Source organism: Palaemon carinicauda, chromosome 1, assembly GCF_036898095.1.
Source record: "Palaemon carinicauda isolate YSFRI2023 chromosome 1, ASM3689809v2, whole genome shotgun sequence".
Classification (NCBI taxonomy): Eukaryota; Metazoa; Arthropoda; class Malacostraca; order Decapoda; family Palaemonidae; genus Palaemon; species Palaemon carinicauda.
Genome location: NC_090725.1, coordinates 84,949,150 through 84,963,522, shown reverse-complemented (window position 1 = coordinate 84,963,522; position 14,373 = coordinate 84,949,150). Strand labels below are relative to the sequence as shown.

At 34.1% G+C, this 14,373-nt stretch overlaps 1 protein-coding gene across 1 annotated transcript; it reads right to left on the bottom strand.

Annotated features, from left to right (window-relative positions):
• Nucleotides 1-15: 15 nt before the first annotated feature.
• LOC137649443 (uncharacterized) lies at nt 16-13,847 on the bottom strand. The gene is made up of 11 exons (XM_068382430.1): nt 13,753-13,847; nt 10,433-10,561; nt 7,995-8,143; nt 6,408-6,557; nt 5,905-6,079; nt 5,307-5,375; nt 4,541-4,680; nt 3,524-3,673; nt 2,179-2,332; nt 1,584-1,682; nt 16-260 (listed from the first exon to the last, which is right to left on the bottom strand). Exons 2-11 carry the CDS (start codon nt 10,536-10,538, stop codon nt 73-75), a joined length of 1,380 nt encoding a protein of 459 aa, XP_068238531.1. The 5' UTR covers nt 10,539-10,561; nt 13,753-13,847; the 3' UTR covers nt 16-72.
• Nucleotides 13,848-14,373: the final 526 nt, after the last annotated feature.

Here is a 14,373-nt window from a genome sequence, read left to right as displayed (position 1 = left end):
GTTATTATCATTAACATTAAAATTAACCTAATTATATATAATTCAACCCTTTCTCACGACTACTGTCTTATATTAATGTTGTTGCTGGGTGTCTTCTTGAAGCTGGTAGGAAGTTTGCGAATTCCCTTTCTTGCATTTTGTCGTGTAGCAATAATAGATCAGTGCAATTAGTAGGATGACTATGATGATTGCCAGGATGATAGCTATGACCCGCAAAACATGAGAGTCATCCTGAGTGTCGTTTGGAGTTACTGTTGTCTCTGTAATTAAAGATGGAGATGGGAGGAATAAGTATGAGCCATAATTTTCTTATGTTTGTAGAGAAGCATGTCCGTAACATAGCAAACACTTACGTATGTAGAGAGAGAACGTACCATACCATAACTTGGGTGATAAGTATTGATAAGGTTTACCAACACAATGTGTCTTAGAAATGAATCTAGCACTCTAGGAAAGATTCTGTGGCTCTTGTTAGCAGGTTAAAATGGCCTTTAATTTACAAAATTAAAATGTAACACAGATATGAACAGAACGTCAGAGAGTACAAAATTTAGGCATACAGTATGCTATACAAGCTTATGGAGGGTTTCAAAGTATGATGTTTTTATGTGTACTGAGCTTTTCAAAATAGCTTGTGTACCAAAATTTTAACTGATTTTCCTGAATAGTCTTCTTTCAACTAAACCTGGTTTGTGACACCTTTTATTTGTGTGTGTGTGTGTGTGTGTGTGTGTGTGTGTGTGTGTGTGTGATCGTTCAACAGGGGATCTCCAAGTGCTATGTAGCTCAGGACCTCGCCTAGTCTAAATACCTTTTCTACCTACACAGCAATTAGAAGTAAAAAGGAATTATAGCATGTCTTGGTAGGATCACATCATGGAGCCAGCTATGTCTTCTTTCAAAATGTCAAAAATGCTCTTTAAATGACGCTTGTGCTTTTCTAAACTGATACTTGAGATTTAAGAATGAGTTTACTTGTACAAAGTGATGTTCCTATAGCTGGGGAGATTTTTCACACGCCATTCTTTTCAAGAGTGTAAGGGTCAACGATCCTAATCAATCTTTTCATACTGGTCACTTCCACAATGAACTATCTGCCCCCCCCCCCCCCGTGTGTACTGTTTTATTCATTCATTAATTTTTGAAGACGAGGATCTGTCATCCCTGTAAGGTCTATACACATGTATGCAGGTCCGAAAAAGTGCATGCTTCAAGAGGTTAAGTGGAATAACTACAAAACATTAGCTCAAAGTTTTTCGGTTGGATGAAAGTTTGTTTTGGTTCGATTGTACTTATAAATTTAAGCCATATGATCCGGATCTGGAGCTTATGGTGCCCAGATGCAACCGGGGGGGGGGGGGGGGGGGGGACTCCGCTGATGCATTATGAAGTCAAAGATAAAAGAGGCCGGACAACAAAATAGGAGGAGGGGGGGGGGGGGTTGTTAAAGTAGTGGGCTACAAAGCATATGTAGCTGGGAGCCAAAGAACAATTTAAAGACCTTAAAATAGTGCCAAACCGGCACCGTGTGTTGTGCAATGATGCCACTACCTCCCTATGGTGTTTTGGTCAGATTCACTCACCTCCTATAGGTGCAGGTGTGTAATGGACGTTGATAGTAGTTTCTTCAGTTCTGCTGATTGTTGTCTCTTCATCTTTGCTGATCGTTGTCGCTTCAGCTTCTGTTAGAAAAAATACAATGACACTTCAGCATTATGTGCACATTCGTTCAAAAACTGCAATAACTTAAAAAGAATATCAAGTCAGGTTTGGTATATAACAGTGTTTTTCATGGACTTGATCATGATCAGTCCCATTTTGATCATCAGAAATTACAGATGTAGAATTGACAATGTAATTCCAGAACAGAAGAAATCTTCTATTTTTACTTTAACCCGATGAATATCAAAACTGTCAACTGTCATTTACGGAACACAATGACTTGAATTTATATTAACTGGTCCTTTTAAATCACACTTTGAATATTCCAGGTGGATTCCCTCCCCCTAAAGTCAGACTAAGAAGTCCCTGGCGACTTAATTAATGCAATTCCCAATACTTTCTAACTCTTGGTCACAACACATTAAAAATGTACGTATGAAATGTTTAACTGATATACGTTAATTTCCCATTCTTTATAAGCACCAGTTTTATTGATTACTGGAATTCTTTACTTACCATCGCAGCGAACATTAACTCTGATTACGGTGCCAGTCTCTTCAGAAGGTTCAGGTTCAGGGACAAAGACAACCACTGTGGCATGAGCGGTATTAGGGCCGAATGACATGGAATTTCCCATGGGGTCATAATCCGTGTTGATTTGAAAGGTCACCTAAAACAAATAAAGAAAAAAATATTCATTGTTCTTATGTCGAATTTTTTTCATGAATTCCATCCTGCTAGAACTTGGATTTAACTTTACATGTCCGAAAAGAATTAGGACTGACAATGGATGGAAAAGGACTCAAGTTGGAATGAGAGTCCCTTATAGTAGTTACTATGTTAGAGGCTTGATTATGATGGGAGAGTACATCGAAGTGGTTATTGAATAAGAACATAATTTGTCTGTGTTATCTGCATTTTGTTAATTATAGTTGACAATCTACACTTTAAGGATCGTAGTGCAAACCGTTTCAAGTTAGCAATAAATTTTACTAGCAAGATGCATTTGTAGAGGTTAATATTGTGAAGATCTCAACGGTCACAAGTGCCCAAATCAAAGTTAACTGCAGTAAGATAAGAAAGTATTAGTGGAGCTGAGTTTGTAAATAACGAAAACCTTTTAAAAATTTTAAATATTGTATTTCTCCCCACGGTATCCATAGCAATGCAAAGTCTAAAAATGGAAACTTGTTAAAATGTCTATTAAATAATGAAGAAAAGGAATTTCACATAGCAAGTGATATGAATCATGCATCTTATAGGAGTGGGTTTTCTCAATAAATTTAAATTTGTTTTACAAATCCTACTTAAAAAGTGTTTTTCAAGAACTCTAAATTCCATTGAATGATTTCTCATTCCGTTGGCGATACTATAAATGTTTGATTTATCAAGAGTTGAAATAAAGGCCGAAGTCAGTAGAGGTATTATAGTCAATTCTTTTTAGTGAGGCAGATTTGCACCGAATCGCAGGGGTGCCCTTTTAGCTCGGAAAAGTTTCCTGATCGCTGATTGGTTGGACAAGATAATTCTAACCAATCAGCGATCAGGAAACTTTTCCGAGCTAAAAGGGCACCCCTGCGAGTCGGTGCAAATCTGCCTCACTAAAAAAAATTGACTATAGTAATGGAAGACCACCTTCCTTCAGGTTTACTCTAAAAAGATTATATTTTGTTTATAGGTAGCTTCCGTAGTACTGAAAATAGATAATTCACTCTTTCTAGATTAGGAGACTCCAACTGTCAATTATTTGTTTCACACACATTTTCTGTTTTGGCAACAGAAGAAAAAGTACATAAATGCTCATCGAACAGCAACTCTCAGCTGAGCCTGGAGGAGTAAATTCGAAATTTATTTGCCCTACCTTTCCTCCTATGAGAGACACAGTGACGTAGTTCCATTTGTTGGCCTTCAATTTATCTGACCCCTTAACACCACTGGCATCGATCATTTCGCAGTGAGTTCCGTCAGGGCTGCATTGGAGTAGTTTTGTCATTGACCCTTGAATTTTAGCCTGTTGGGGGGATTAAAAAGAACAGTAGAAAATAGTATTAAAAAAAAAAATTCATCTTGAATATATAATATTCTTGTGTTTTCTTTTCTTCAAAGAAAAATTACGCCTATAAATGTGCATAGTTTAAGAATTGTATGAAAAATTCAGACAGTTAGCTTTTTTTTTTTTTTTTTTTTGTAACATGAACGCAATGCGAGTGCATTTATTTCTATTTTACTTTCGTCAGTATAATATAACAATTATTTGAGCCAAAAGGAACTCGACAAACACCATCAAAATGTGATTCTATGTTGGAAATTAATAAAAATAAAAAATCACATGAAAATGTTTTTGAAGATTGAAATCATTACATAAAGATACAAGTTGATCATCATAAAATCAACTTCCAGTGATTACTATAATGTCGCTCTTCTTAGAAGACATTTCAGAAATGTTTATTTTTTTCTTTAATTTTATGGGCTTTAATTGATCTTTACAGGGGTTGATTGCAAAACGCCACAAATAATAAAGCAAATTTCCCATTGGACAATTCCATCTTCAATTAAATCGTCCTTACCAATGAAAAATGTACATATGCATTGACATATTAGCAGTTAAAACTTTTGGACTTAGAGGGACACACTTTCTTTTTAGGAGTACATTGCCTAAAACTGGAATAAAACATTAAGCTATCATGATACAATTTCCCCGATTCCCTTCAAGTTATGCATCTTATATCCAGCATTTCTTGTTCCCTAAGATATCTAAACGGAAAAAAATAATCTTTTATAACGACCTGACAATGACTTGGCGTAAGCTTAGCACCATTTAGTTTTTGAAAAGTAAGCAGATATTATTCAAAATCCCAAACGCTCCAACAATTTGTACCTGATATGCTCTATCCTCGACCGACACCTGCATGTTAAGGGAATGGGTGGATGGAAGAACAGCCATCACGAGTTCATCTTCAAGTTCCAACTCAAGGGGTTGGTCCAGCGTCACGCTATGAACCGGGCAGGATGGGAAAGCTGAAAACCAAAAGAGAATATCAAGAAAATTAGCAGATCTGGGACGCTGCGATTTACTTCTTACACAATATTATTATTATTATTATTATTATTATTATTATTATTATTATTGCTATTACTACTTGCTAAGCTACAACTCTAGTAGGAAAAGCTGGATGCTATACGCCCAGGGGCCCCAACAGGGAAAATAGCCCATTGAGGAAAGGAAACCAGGAAAAATAAGATATTTTGAGAACAGTAACTACATTAAAATAAATATTTCTTATATAAATTATAAAAATTTTAACAAAACAAGAGGAAGAGAGATTAGATAGAATAGTGTGCCCAAGTGTATCCTCAAGCAAGAGAACTCTAACCTAAGACAGTGGAAGACCATGGCACAGAGGCTATGGCACTACCCAAGACTAGAGAACAATGGTTTGATTTTGGAGTGTAAAACGAGGATAAGAATGAAAAGAAAAAGTTGGACTGATAGTTACTTTTAATTTGCATTAAACATCCGCAACTTCTCATGAAATTGCCACTAAAGATGTTATGCCATTAATAAAAATTTTTAGCAGACAACTAGCTAACAGTCAATCAAACAATCCAGCCATTAAAGAATTAGGGAACACCGTTAAACTTACGATTGGGCAGTGACGGAGTTACAACACGTGGTTTCATCGTCACCTCTTCGATTACGGGGGACTCAGTCTCTGCAAGATATATTTGTCCATTAGCATGGTTTCATCTGTCTCTTTGTTATAAGGTCTAATTAGTTAATTGAATTGTGTGGACCTCTGGAGATAGGCACTCGGTAATTTATATAACAATTGCAAGAGTGCACTTCCAATCCAGATATGTTAAGACTAAAATTAATATTTAAAATATTCCATATACTGTTAGGTAGAGAATATTTATATCTTTAATACTAGGTATTAAGAAAAATAGCTCTCTTAAGGATTTTTTACAAGCTAATAATCTTTAACTATATAATGTTATTCAAAAGGTGTATGAAAGGATACAAGGTAACAGGAAAGCTATTAAATATTATCAAAAAATTACAATTTCTTAAAAACGTTTTGGGAAAACTTAAGAAATTTAAACATCATTACTAATATTGAACTGCAAAGCGAGTAAGAGACTAGCGAATTGAAATGAACAGTTTTCCGATGTCAGAAATTTTAGTATCGACATCGACATTTCACGCAAGTGCGAGAATTTTTCGCGAGCATTCCGACTCACCATTGCAGACAAGATTGACAAGCAGAGAGTAACCAGAAATCTGCACTAGACGAAGTGACACCTTAACATTGGAATGTAGATATTGCTCTCCGTCCTTGGATTTCGACGAGCCGTCCCAGCTCACAGATTTAAGCTCTGCTTTGACGGTTTGCCTCTGGTTCACAGAAACGGTTATCTGCAAATATCGACGTTATTAATGTACAGAAATGCTGATTAAGGATTTCAATTGAAAAACGGCATTTTGTTGTCGAAGAGTTATTGTCATTGTCATTGATAAACCTGAACTTAAGACAAAACAGCTTCTAGCGAAGTAGATGAAATAATTTTCGCAACACTAAAATATTTTTACACAATTTCATCGTCATCTTTAAACATTTGAAATAAATCGTTAGTCAAGAATTGCATATTTTCGGTTAGGATTTCTAAGTTATGTATTGATTAAACACAAGAGCTTTCCCATTTTTCTATATTAGTCTCAACAAAAACACGAAACCTCAACTTACTGTGCTCTGTTCTAGGGTGATGTTGACCATGTTCCATTGGTTAATATTTAGTAAGTTGGATGATTTTGAATTTATCTCTTGCATGATTTGACATCGTGTTCGATCCAAGTTGCACTGTTCAAGTCTTAGGTTGGTGCCTTCCACTACAGCCTGAAATAAAATAAAGCAATTTGGGTCTGATATTGATTGTAGTATTATTAACTTTCCTTCAATTTAATGCTGTGAAGAAAACAAACTCAAGAATATATGGATGAGAGTTAGTGGGGGGGAGATCAAGAGGGAGGCATAGAATTAGATGGCAGGATAAAGTGAAGGATGATATGGAGAGAAGAGGGTTGGTGGAAGAGTATGCCTATGGTGGAAGGGATTGGAGAGGGCGCATCAGGCAATCAACCCTTTAATGTAGGGATAACGGTGGGGAAAAAGAAGAAGAATATATCGATGAAAGTAGTTTTAGATAAGAATGAAAGTCAATAGCATTATGATAATGGTTTGAGTATGCTGGGAGACTTCCTGTGTAGAATTAAAAATTCTCGTATCAGTAAAAAAAATAATAAGGTTGTACAAAAGATAACAGTGATGCCTATCTTTACCTCCGAGGAAGGATGAATAGGTCACCCTTAAAGAGGTAATAAATTTGTGTCCCTTTTCACCTATTCAGATCTCCTATTCATATAAAATGTATAAATGTATGTGTGTGTGTGCATTAGTTGTAATTAAATATGTATTACGATTGAACTGTTAACTAGGGAAATTAAACTCCATAATTTTTAAGAAGAAAACTCTAAATTTCAATGAAAAGAAACCTCATATAAATAGAATCAATCATATTCAACCGTGTTCCTCTCAACAGAAATTCAAGATGTTAAAAGAATAAAGGAAAAATGTGGACAGCACAACGCTACAAAGAAATCAATGTTATACTGGAAATGGGGCGAAGACTTTGTATTCTTTGGATTTCAATTTAAGGATACTTAATTATTGTATAAAGATCATTTTCCTATACAGAATGAATTATTATATTTCAACCAATATTGCTATAGCACATATTTTTGTCATTAATGTCAATGAGGAAGATTTTGCTAGGGTTGTGGTAACTTATTGGAAACGTTCCTGCCTAGCAATCTGCTGTACTGGGTTCGAGATTCGCTCAGGCTCGATAGTTTCTGGTAGTTTCTGCAACCTCAACATCATTGTAAACTACAGATGGGGGGTTTGGGGAATCTATAGTTCTACATGATAATCCATCAGCAAACAATGCCTGGTCCTCCCTGGTCCAAGCTTGGGTGCGGCTTGGGCAGTGATCATATGTGTATATGGTCAGGATCTAGAGCATTGTTCTGTTGGGGCATTGTCACTGTCCCTTGCCTCTGCTATTCATGAATGATTAAACCTTTTGTGCAATGGCAGATACATCATTGACTGACAAAATATTATTCTTTTGTTTTTCAATATGAGATTGTCCTTCAGTTCAGCTCTCCTTTCTTGTTCAGATATTGCAGTTTTCTATCAACCCACCACGAATTTCTTACGGAGGTTGAAATGTGAAATAATTCATTAAAGACACACTACTTCCATTCTTCTCACCTGGTAAGCTGTGTTAGGGGAAACAAGTATGTCCAAGGAAATGGTTGGGTGGCTGGGTCTGACGAGGAAGGCCAAACTATGATCCAAATCGACGACCTGGTTGGTGACCATGTTCTCGTCCATGAGGTAGTGAGGACATCCGGGATATTCTGTTGCGATCAGAAGAAAGAAAAAATACAGTTCCAAAACCTTCAATTCCACTATAGCAGGAAGCATTATGTTTAATTATGAAGACAAACAAAACTTCCTTCTATTTCTTTATTTACTGATGAATTTTGTATAATAAAAGGTCTTTTACTCTAAAATTCCTTGAAAATGGAAATGGCTCACTCTGAAGTGTCTTTTAATATTATATATATATATATATATATATATATATATATATATATATATATATATATATATATATGTATATATATACATATATGTGTATATATATATATATATATATATATATATATATATATATATATATGCGTAAAAATATTTATAGATATATCTATCTATTTATCTATCTATCTATCTATCTATATATATACATATATATATATATATATATATATATATATATATATATATATATACACACACACACAGCTGATAAAGAAATACATGAAATTATACAAAATACTGGATTCCTACGAGGTTAGGTTATCTATGACATCAGATAAGTCACATCTAAAACAGAATGACAATATAAGGTTAATGGCAATCAACCAGAAATGACATTCATATCTCGCACTTTTGTACTTGCAATTACTAACGTTTTCAGGATATATTGTTACCCAGAAATTTATGTGCAGGCCCTTATTTGTTTATTTACTAAAATATAAATTCATTTCGAATGGAAATGCCTATGAGCTAGTTCTTGGTATGGCTATAGGTAATCCTTTGTCCCCCACTATTTTGTTATACATATATATATATTTATATCTATATATATATATATATATATATATATATATATATATATATATATATATATATATAGTCACACACATATATATATAGTCTTTTTAGATAAAGTTGGTCAGTTTTATATGGTCTGTCAATTTACTGGGTAGTGGTATGTTGACAATGCTTAGGGGATCTGGGGATTCTGAAGGAAAAAATAGGAACCAGTGGGTTTTATGCCAGTATTAATTTATTGGTTCTATCCATGAAATTGAATCTAGATAAAAAAGAAAATGAAAGTATATTTTAGGGATAAAGGAAAGGATGCACTATCTTTTATAATCATTTTAGATGTTAAACAAATTAATATATTTAAATTTTCCATACTCAGAAAACCTACTGATAATCTATCATATATGAAATTCTATTCAGGTTATTCTATAATGTAAAATCAGAATTTTTCTTCTATGAAGATGAGGGCTCAAAGAATATATATCTCTGAGCACAAATGAGATGAGATTACAAAATTAGAAAAATGTGACACTAATCTATGCTGTATTGAATACTCTTCAAGAATATTGAGAATAAAGTCAAGAGAATCTTCAGTAACTTGTAGTTTGAGATAAAAGCGTCACTTAATGACAGGCATTGTTTCAATTTTCATGAATATTATTCAAATGCCATCCTTCTTTGGGGGAAAAAAAAAAAAAAACTTCGGGTAGTGTTTGAATAAGACAGAAAAAAAAACATGTTAATTAAAAATAACCTTAGAAGTTACAATAATATGATTTTTAATGCAAGTTTATTATGGAATTTATTTCATATGGGTCAAGTATCTAAAGGCATATCTATACGAACCACGCTACATAAAATAGTCTCAAAAGGGCACACCAATAACGTTCTGGATATCCAATATCTGGTCAAAACCGACACAGTCATCTATGTTAATAACTTTACACGAAGAAATATCCTGAAACATTGTTTATTACACAAAATTGTCAATATATGAATTCTAGCGCTGGTTTGTTTTCCACTGACCCTTAATTATCCCCCTTCCTTAAACCTGCTTTAATTGAGGTCACCCAGAGGTTATCCTCATAAGATTACCAAGTTTCAAATAAATACGATGTAAAGTTGTAATTATATTTCATTGTGAGTCTGCCGATGTCAATAAGACGAAAGCAATTGTTTCCCATTTCTCAATGAGAAAATCAAATGTTATATAGCATTATACTTTTACTATCACGCACCAAAGTATGAAAAATTTCAAACTCTAAATACAGACGATTTAGATATACACAGTTAAAAAAAAAATTATCCGTAAAAATATACTGCTCCCAGCCGTATTTCAGTAAAATACAGGCGACCGTAATTTTACCATACGTTATTATTATCTTTGACAGGTTAGTGACTGCAATATCACTCATTTACGTCAATGTATCCGTTTTTAATACGGTAAATGCCTGGCAACATTTATTCCAGGATTTTACTGTTTTTTACCGTAAATTTTTAACAGTGTATTGAAAACAAACTAAAATACTTACGGACAATCATGGTAGTTTTCTCCTGATTGACGGGATTGGAGAAGCATACTTGTGTTGTCACAAGAAGTATACAAGTTAAACGTCCTGCAAATGCCGAGACTCCCATGGTGACTGCGAGAAGAGACCCACCTGTATAGAAGACAAATTAAAAATGAGTGATTTTTTTGTGTATATCTATCAATATAAAAATCTACATAAACATTAAATACACACATATACACTTATATATATATATATATATATATATATATATATATATATATATATATATATACACATATACATACATATATATATATATATCTCCTCTCTCTCTCTCTCTCTCTCTCTCTCTCTCTCTCTCTCTCTCTCTCTCTCTCTCTCTCTCTCTCTCTCTATATATATATATATATATATATATATATACACACGCACACACACACATACATATATATATATATATATATATATATATATATATATATATATATATATATATATATATATATATATATATATATATATATATATATATACGGATATTAGGAAAAAATAGAATGGGTCCCTAGAGACTACGAATGAAGTTGGGAAACAGGGAGGAAGAGATGACCATTGAAGAGCTAAGCAAAATTGCGGGTGTAAATTGGAATAGAGAGACAATAAACAGACGCGAGTGGAAGGCTAATAAAAGCATATTAATAATCACAGATACTTACTAAAAAGGTTGAGTAATCGTAAGTATAAAATATAGTGAATCCCAAGGGAACCAAGGAAGCCAGGAATACTAGGAACGGCCATCCATTAACTGTATGGTATTCCCTTTTGCTTTAGGTTACTCACCCAGTTGTGCCCTCCGGCCATCACCGCATAGGTATGACGTTTGTATCATGCGGGGCTCAACAAAGGCTTTCTTTCTCATAAGCCAGCAATTGATTAATCAGCTATCATCATGAATCTTTGATATTATAATAGTTTCTCATGTATTTACAAATGCTAGTTTTCTTTTAGCCCAGCCACTAACCTCTCGCCAGAGAAAACGTGTCAGCACATCCTATGTTATTAACGTGTTTACTTTATTTGTAAAGTGAAATTTTTTAATCTAATTTCCGATGAACGAGAAGTGACACACACACACACACACACACACGCACACACACACACACACATACACACACACACACACACGGAGCTTTATTTGTATAATAGATAAATGTATGTTTTCGATGAAAGGGGAGGATTCAAGTGGAAACGCGAGTCAACGATTACTACCACATTCGTACTTTTAACTACTGAATCACCGATGAGCCTCTAGTAATTTGAAATTCAACAAAATCAGCCCCAGCATGCCCATACACATAAGGTTCCTCAGCAATGTCGCCAGCACCTTATACACTGTACATGTTATCTTCGATCTTTCTAGTTGTCCTTTTGTTTCCTTGATGTTAAAGTTCTTCGTTACTAATAACCCTTCCTTCCCATCTATACAGCCTTTAAATGTCTTCTTCTCTCTTGACACTTTCTAAAATGTAGAATTGGCTGGGAAAACCGTGGGTTCGGACAAGGAGTTTGATGTCTGGATCAAGTTTACAGGTTCACAGGTGGTTGCTTATGCATACATAAAGAGTCAACCCTTCCCACCCCCTCTACCTTTCCTAAATAAACCCCCTGGTTCGGTAATTTGCAGAAGAGTGTGGCTTCCGAGTGTACCTCTCTTGGTACCCACTCTCACCAAGGTATGACTACACACTCTCTCCCAAGAGCGTGAAAGGAATATATATATATATATATATATATATATATATATATATATATATATATATATATATATATATATATATATATATATATATATATATATTATATATATATTTATATTTATATATAAATATATATATATATATATATATATATACATACATATATATATATATATATATATATATATATATATATATATATATTGGATGTATATCAGTACGTGCTATGCTCTTCCCAATAATACTATTTCATTTTTCAAGCAGCTGACTTTGCTATATGTATATGCGTCCAAATAAACAATGTTACTTGTGTACATATATAGAATACATATAGTTAAAAACAAAATAATTTTCTTATATCTAATTATGTCAGTGTTTTCAGCCCTTTTATTTGTTTATCAGCGTAATACAAAGAGAAAGAAACCAATTTCATATTAACAATAATCAACAAACATGATATGTCTCAACGCAGTATAATAAGTCAGCCTGCATAACTGACGCGAAAAAGATTCTCTCTCTCTCTCTCTCTCTCTCTCTCTCTCTCTCTCTCTCTCTCTCTCTCTCTCTCTCTCTCTCTCTCTCTCTCTCTCTGTTTTGCGAGATAACCCTGTGTACTGAAAATATCAATGTTGTTATCTAGTTTTCTCATATTACTGTTCTCGATATTTCTGACACTGTGATGCAGAATTGACATATCCTTTTCCAGTAAGATATAGGCATTTCCTCTGCTAAACCGCAGCCTTTAGAACTAGACATTATGAGATTGCTAGGCATTTTCTCCTTAATGAATGGTCAGTTATCTCTGTTCATATCTGAATGTTTCCCGACATCAAATCCTCATTCATTTACTTGATAAGAAGTTTACGCGAAAGAATATCTTCCCCCACAAATGAACCGGAATAAAGACATGAATCACTAACTGGTCGTGTTGAAGCAGGAAATCCTTCGTCCTACAGGAAGCACAAATACGTTGACTCAAACGGGATTCCCAGGGAACGAAGGGAGAATTTCTCGTGAATTGTTTCACCCTGATGTGGAGGATGAGGATTACCTCTTCGAGGTCCAAGTCTTTAAGTCATTGTGATGACATTGAACTTGAAGTTAGGTTGAACACTTATGTCTGCTATTGTTCATTATCTTGTTACTCATGCGAGCAATGTGAAGAGAGAGAGAGAGAGAGAGAGAGAGAGAGAGAGAGAGAGAGAGAGAGAGAGAGAGAGAGAGAGAGAGAGAGAGAGAGTTATGGGGTGCTATTTTTCTTATTTTGATAGAAAATTTTAAGCAGGGTTAACCCAATGAGATTAACATGAAATATCAAACTCTATGGAGCATGTTTCCTCTGACAAGGAGAAAATAACGAGAGGCAAAAAAAGTAAACTGCATTAATGTATTGGGAAAAAATTCGAAATGTACTTAGGCTGTATTCGAGAATTGATAAAAATCACCTGTGTTCATGAAGATTCCCTAAAGTGTATATTTTAATCAATATGAAAATAGTAACTTCAGCAAGAAATAAAACATTTTACCAAATGATATGATCCGATATCCAGGTCAACACTTTCTAAAACAAAAAATTTTTCTTACCTATTTTTGCACAAGAAAATTTAACTCTGCCAAAGGAGTGAAGAAGAATAATATATACGTCCACTCACAATCTTTCAGTAACTAAGAATGGTTTGGAATTACACGAGCTACAGTCTTTTATTGTTTCCGAATCGGATATGATGTCATGGGTTTTGTCATGACGTCACCAAAGTTCTCTGACTCATTTAAAGTTTTCAATATAATATCGTTGCTGTCGTTTGCACTAATTAACGTTATTGCAATAGAATACAATACTAAATAACTCTGTACCGCTAATAAAATGAAGGAAAGTTTTGTTTATCTTCATAAAACAAGTGCCACAATGACGTCATAAATGAGTCATGGAATAGCGGTACCTGGAGTAGGATGCCCTGACTTCATCGCGTGTGTGGTCATCGGATGCCTAAATTTTCTTACCTGTAAATCTAAGGGATATTGTGAAATTGCTAAGGAGAATTACTAAGTAGAGAGAAGAGTTGGGGATACCATTAAGTCACAACTTTTTATGGAATTGAGTGCAACAAATTTTCATTAGATTATACTTCTTTTGTTAATTAAGAAAGCTAACATGATAGTGAATAGGCATCTTAAAATATTTACAAGCTTTGTAATGTTTTTATA

What these genes read in the sequence shown, in the direction of transcription:
- LOC137649443 (XM_068382430.1), bottom strand. Translation starts at nt 10,538, where the DNA reads ATGGGAGTCTCGGCATTTGCAGGACGTTTAACTTGTATACTTCTTGTG. An exon ending in GAAAACTACCATGATTGTCC is followed by an intron (nt 8,144 to 10,432) that starts GTAAGTATTTTA and finishes TGATCGCAACAG; the next exon opens with AATATCCCGGATGTCCTCAC. An exon ending in TCGAGGATAGAGCATATCAG is followed by an intron (nt 3,674 to 4,540) that starts GTACAAATTGTT and finishes TCCCCCCAACAG; the next exon opens with GCTAAAATTCAAGGGTCAAT.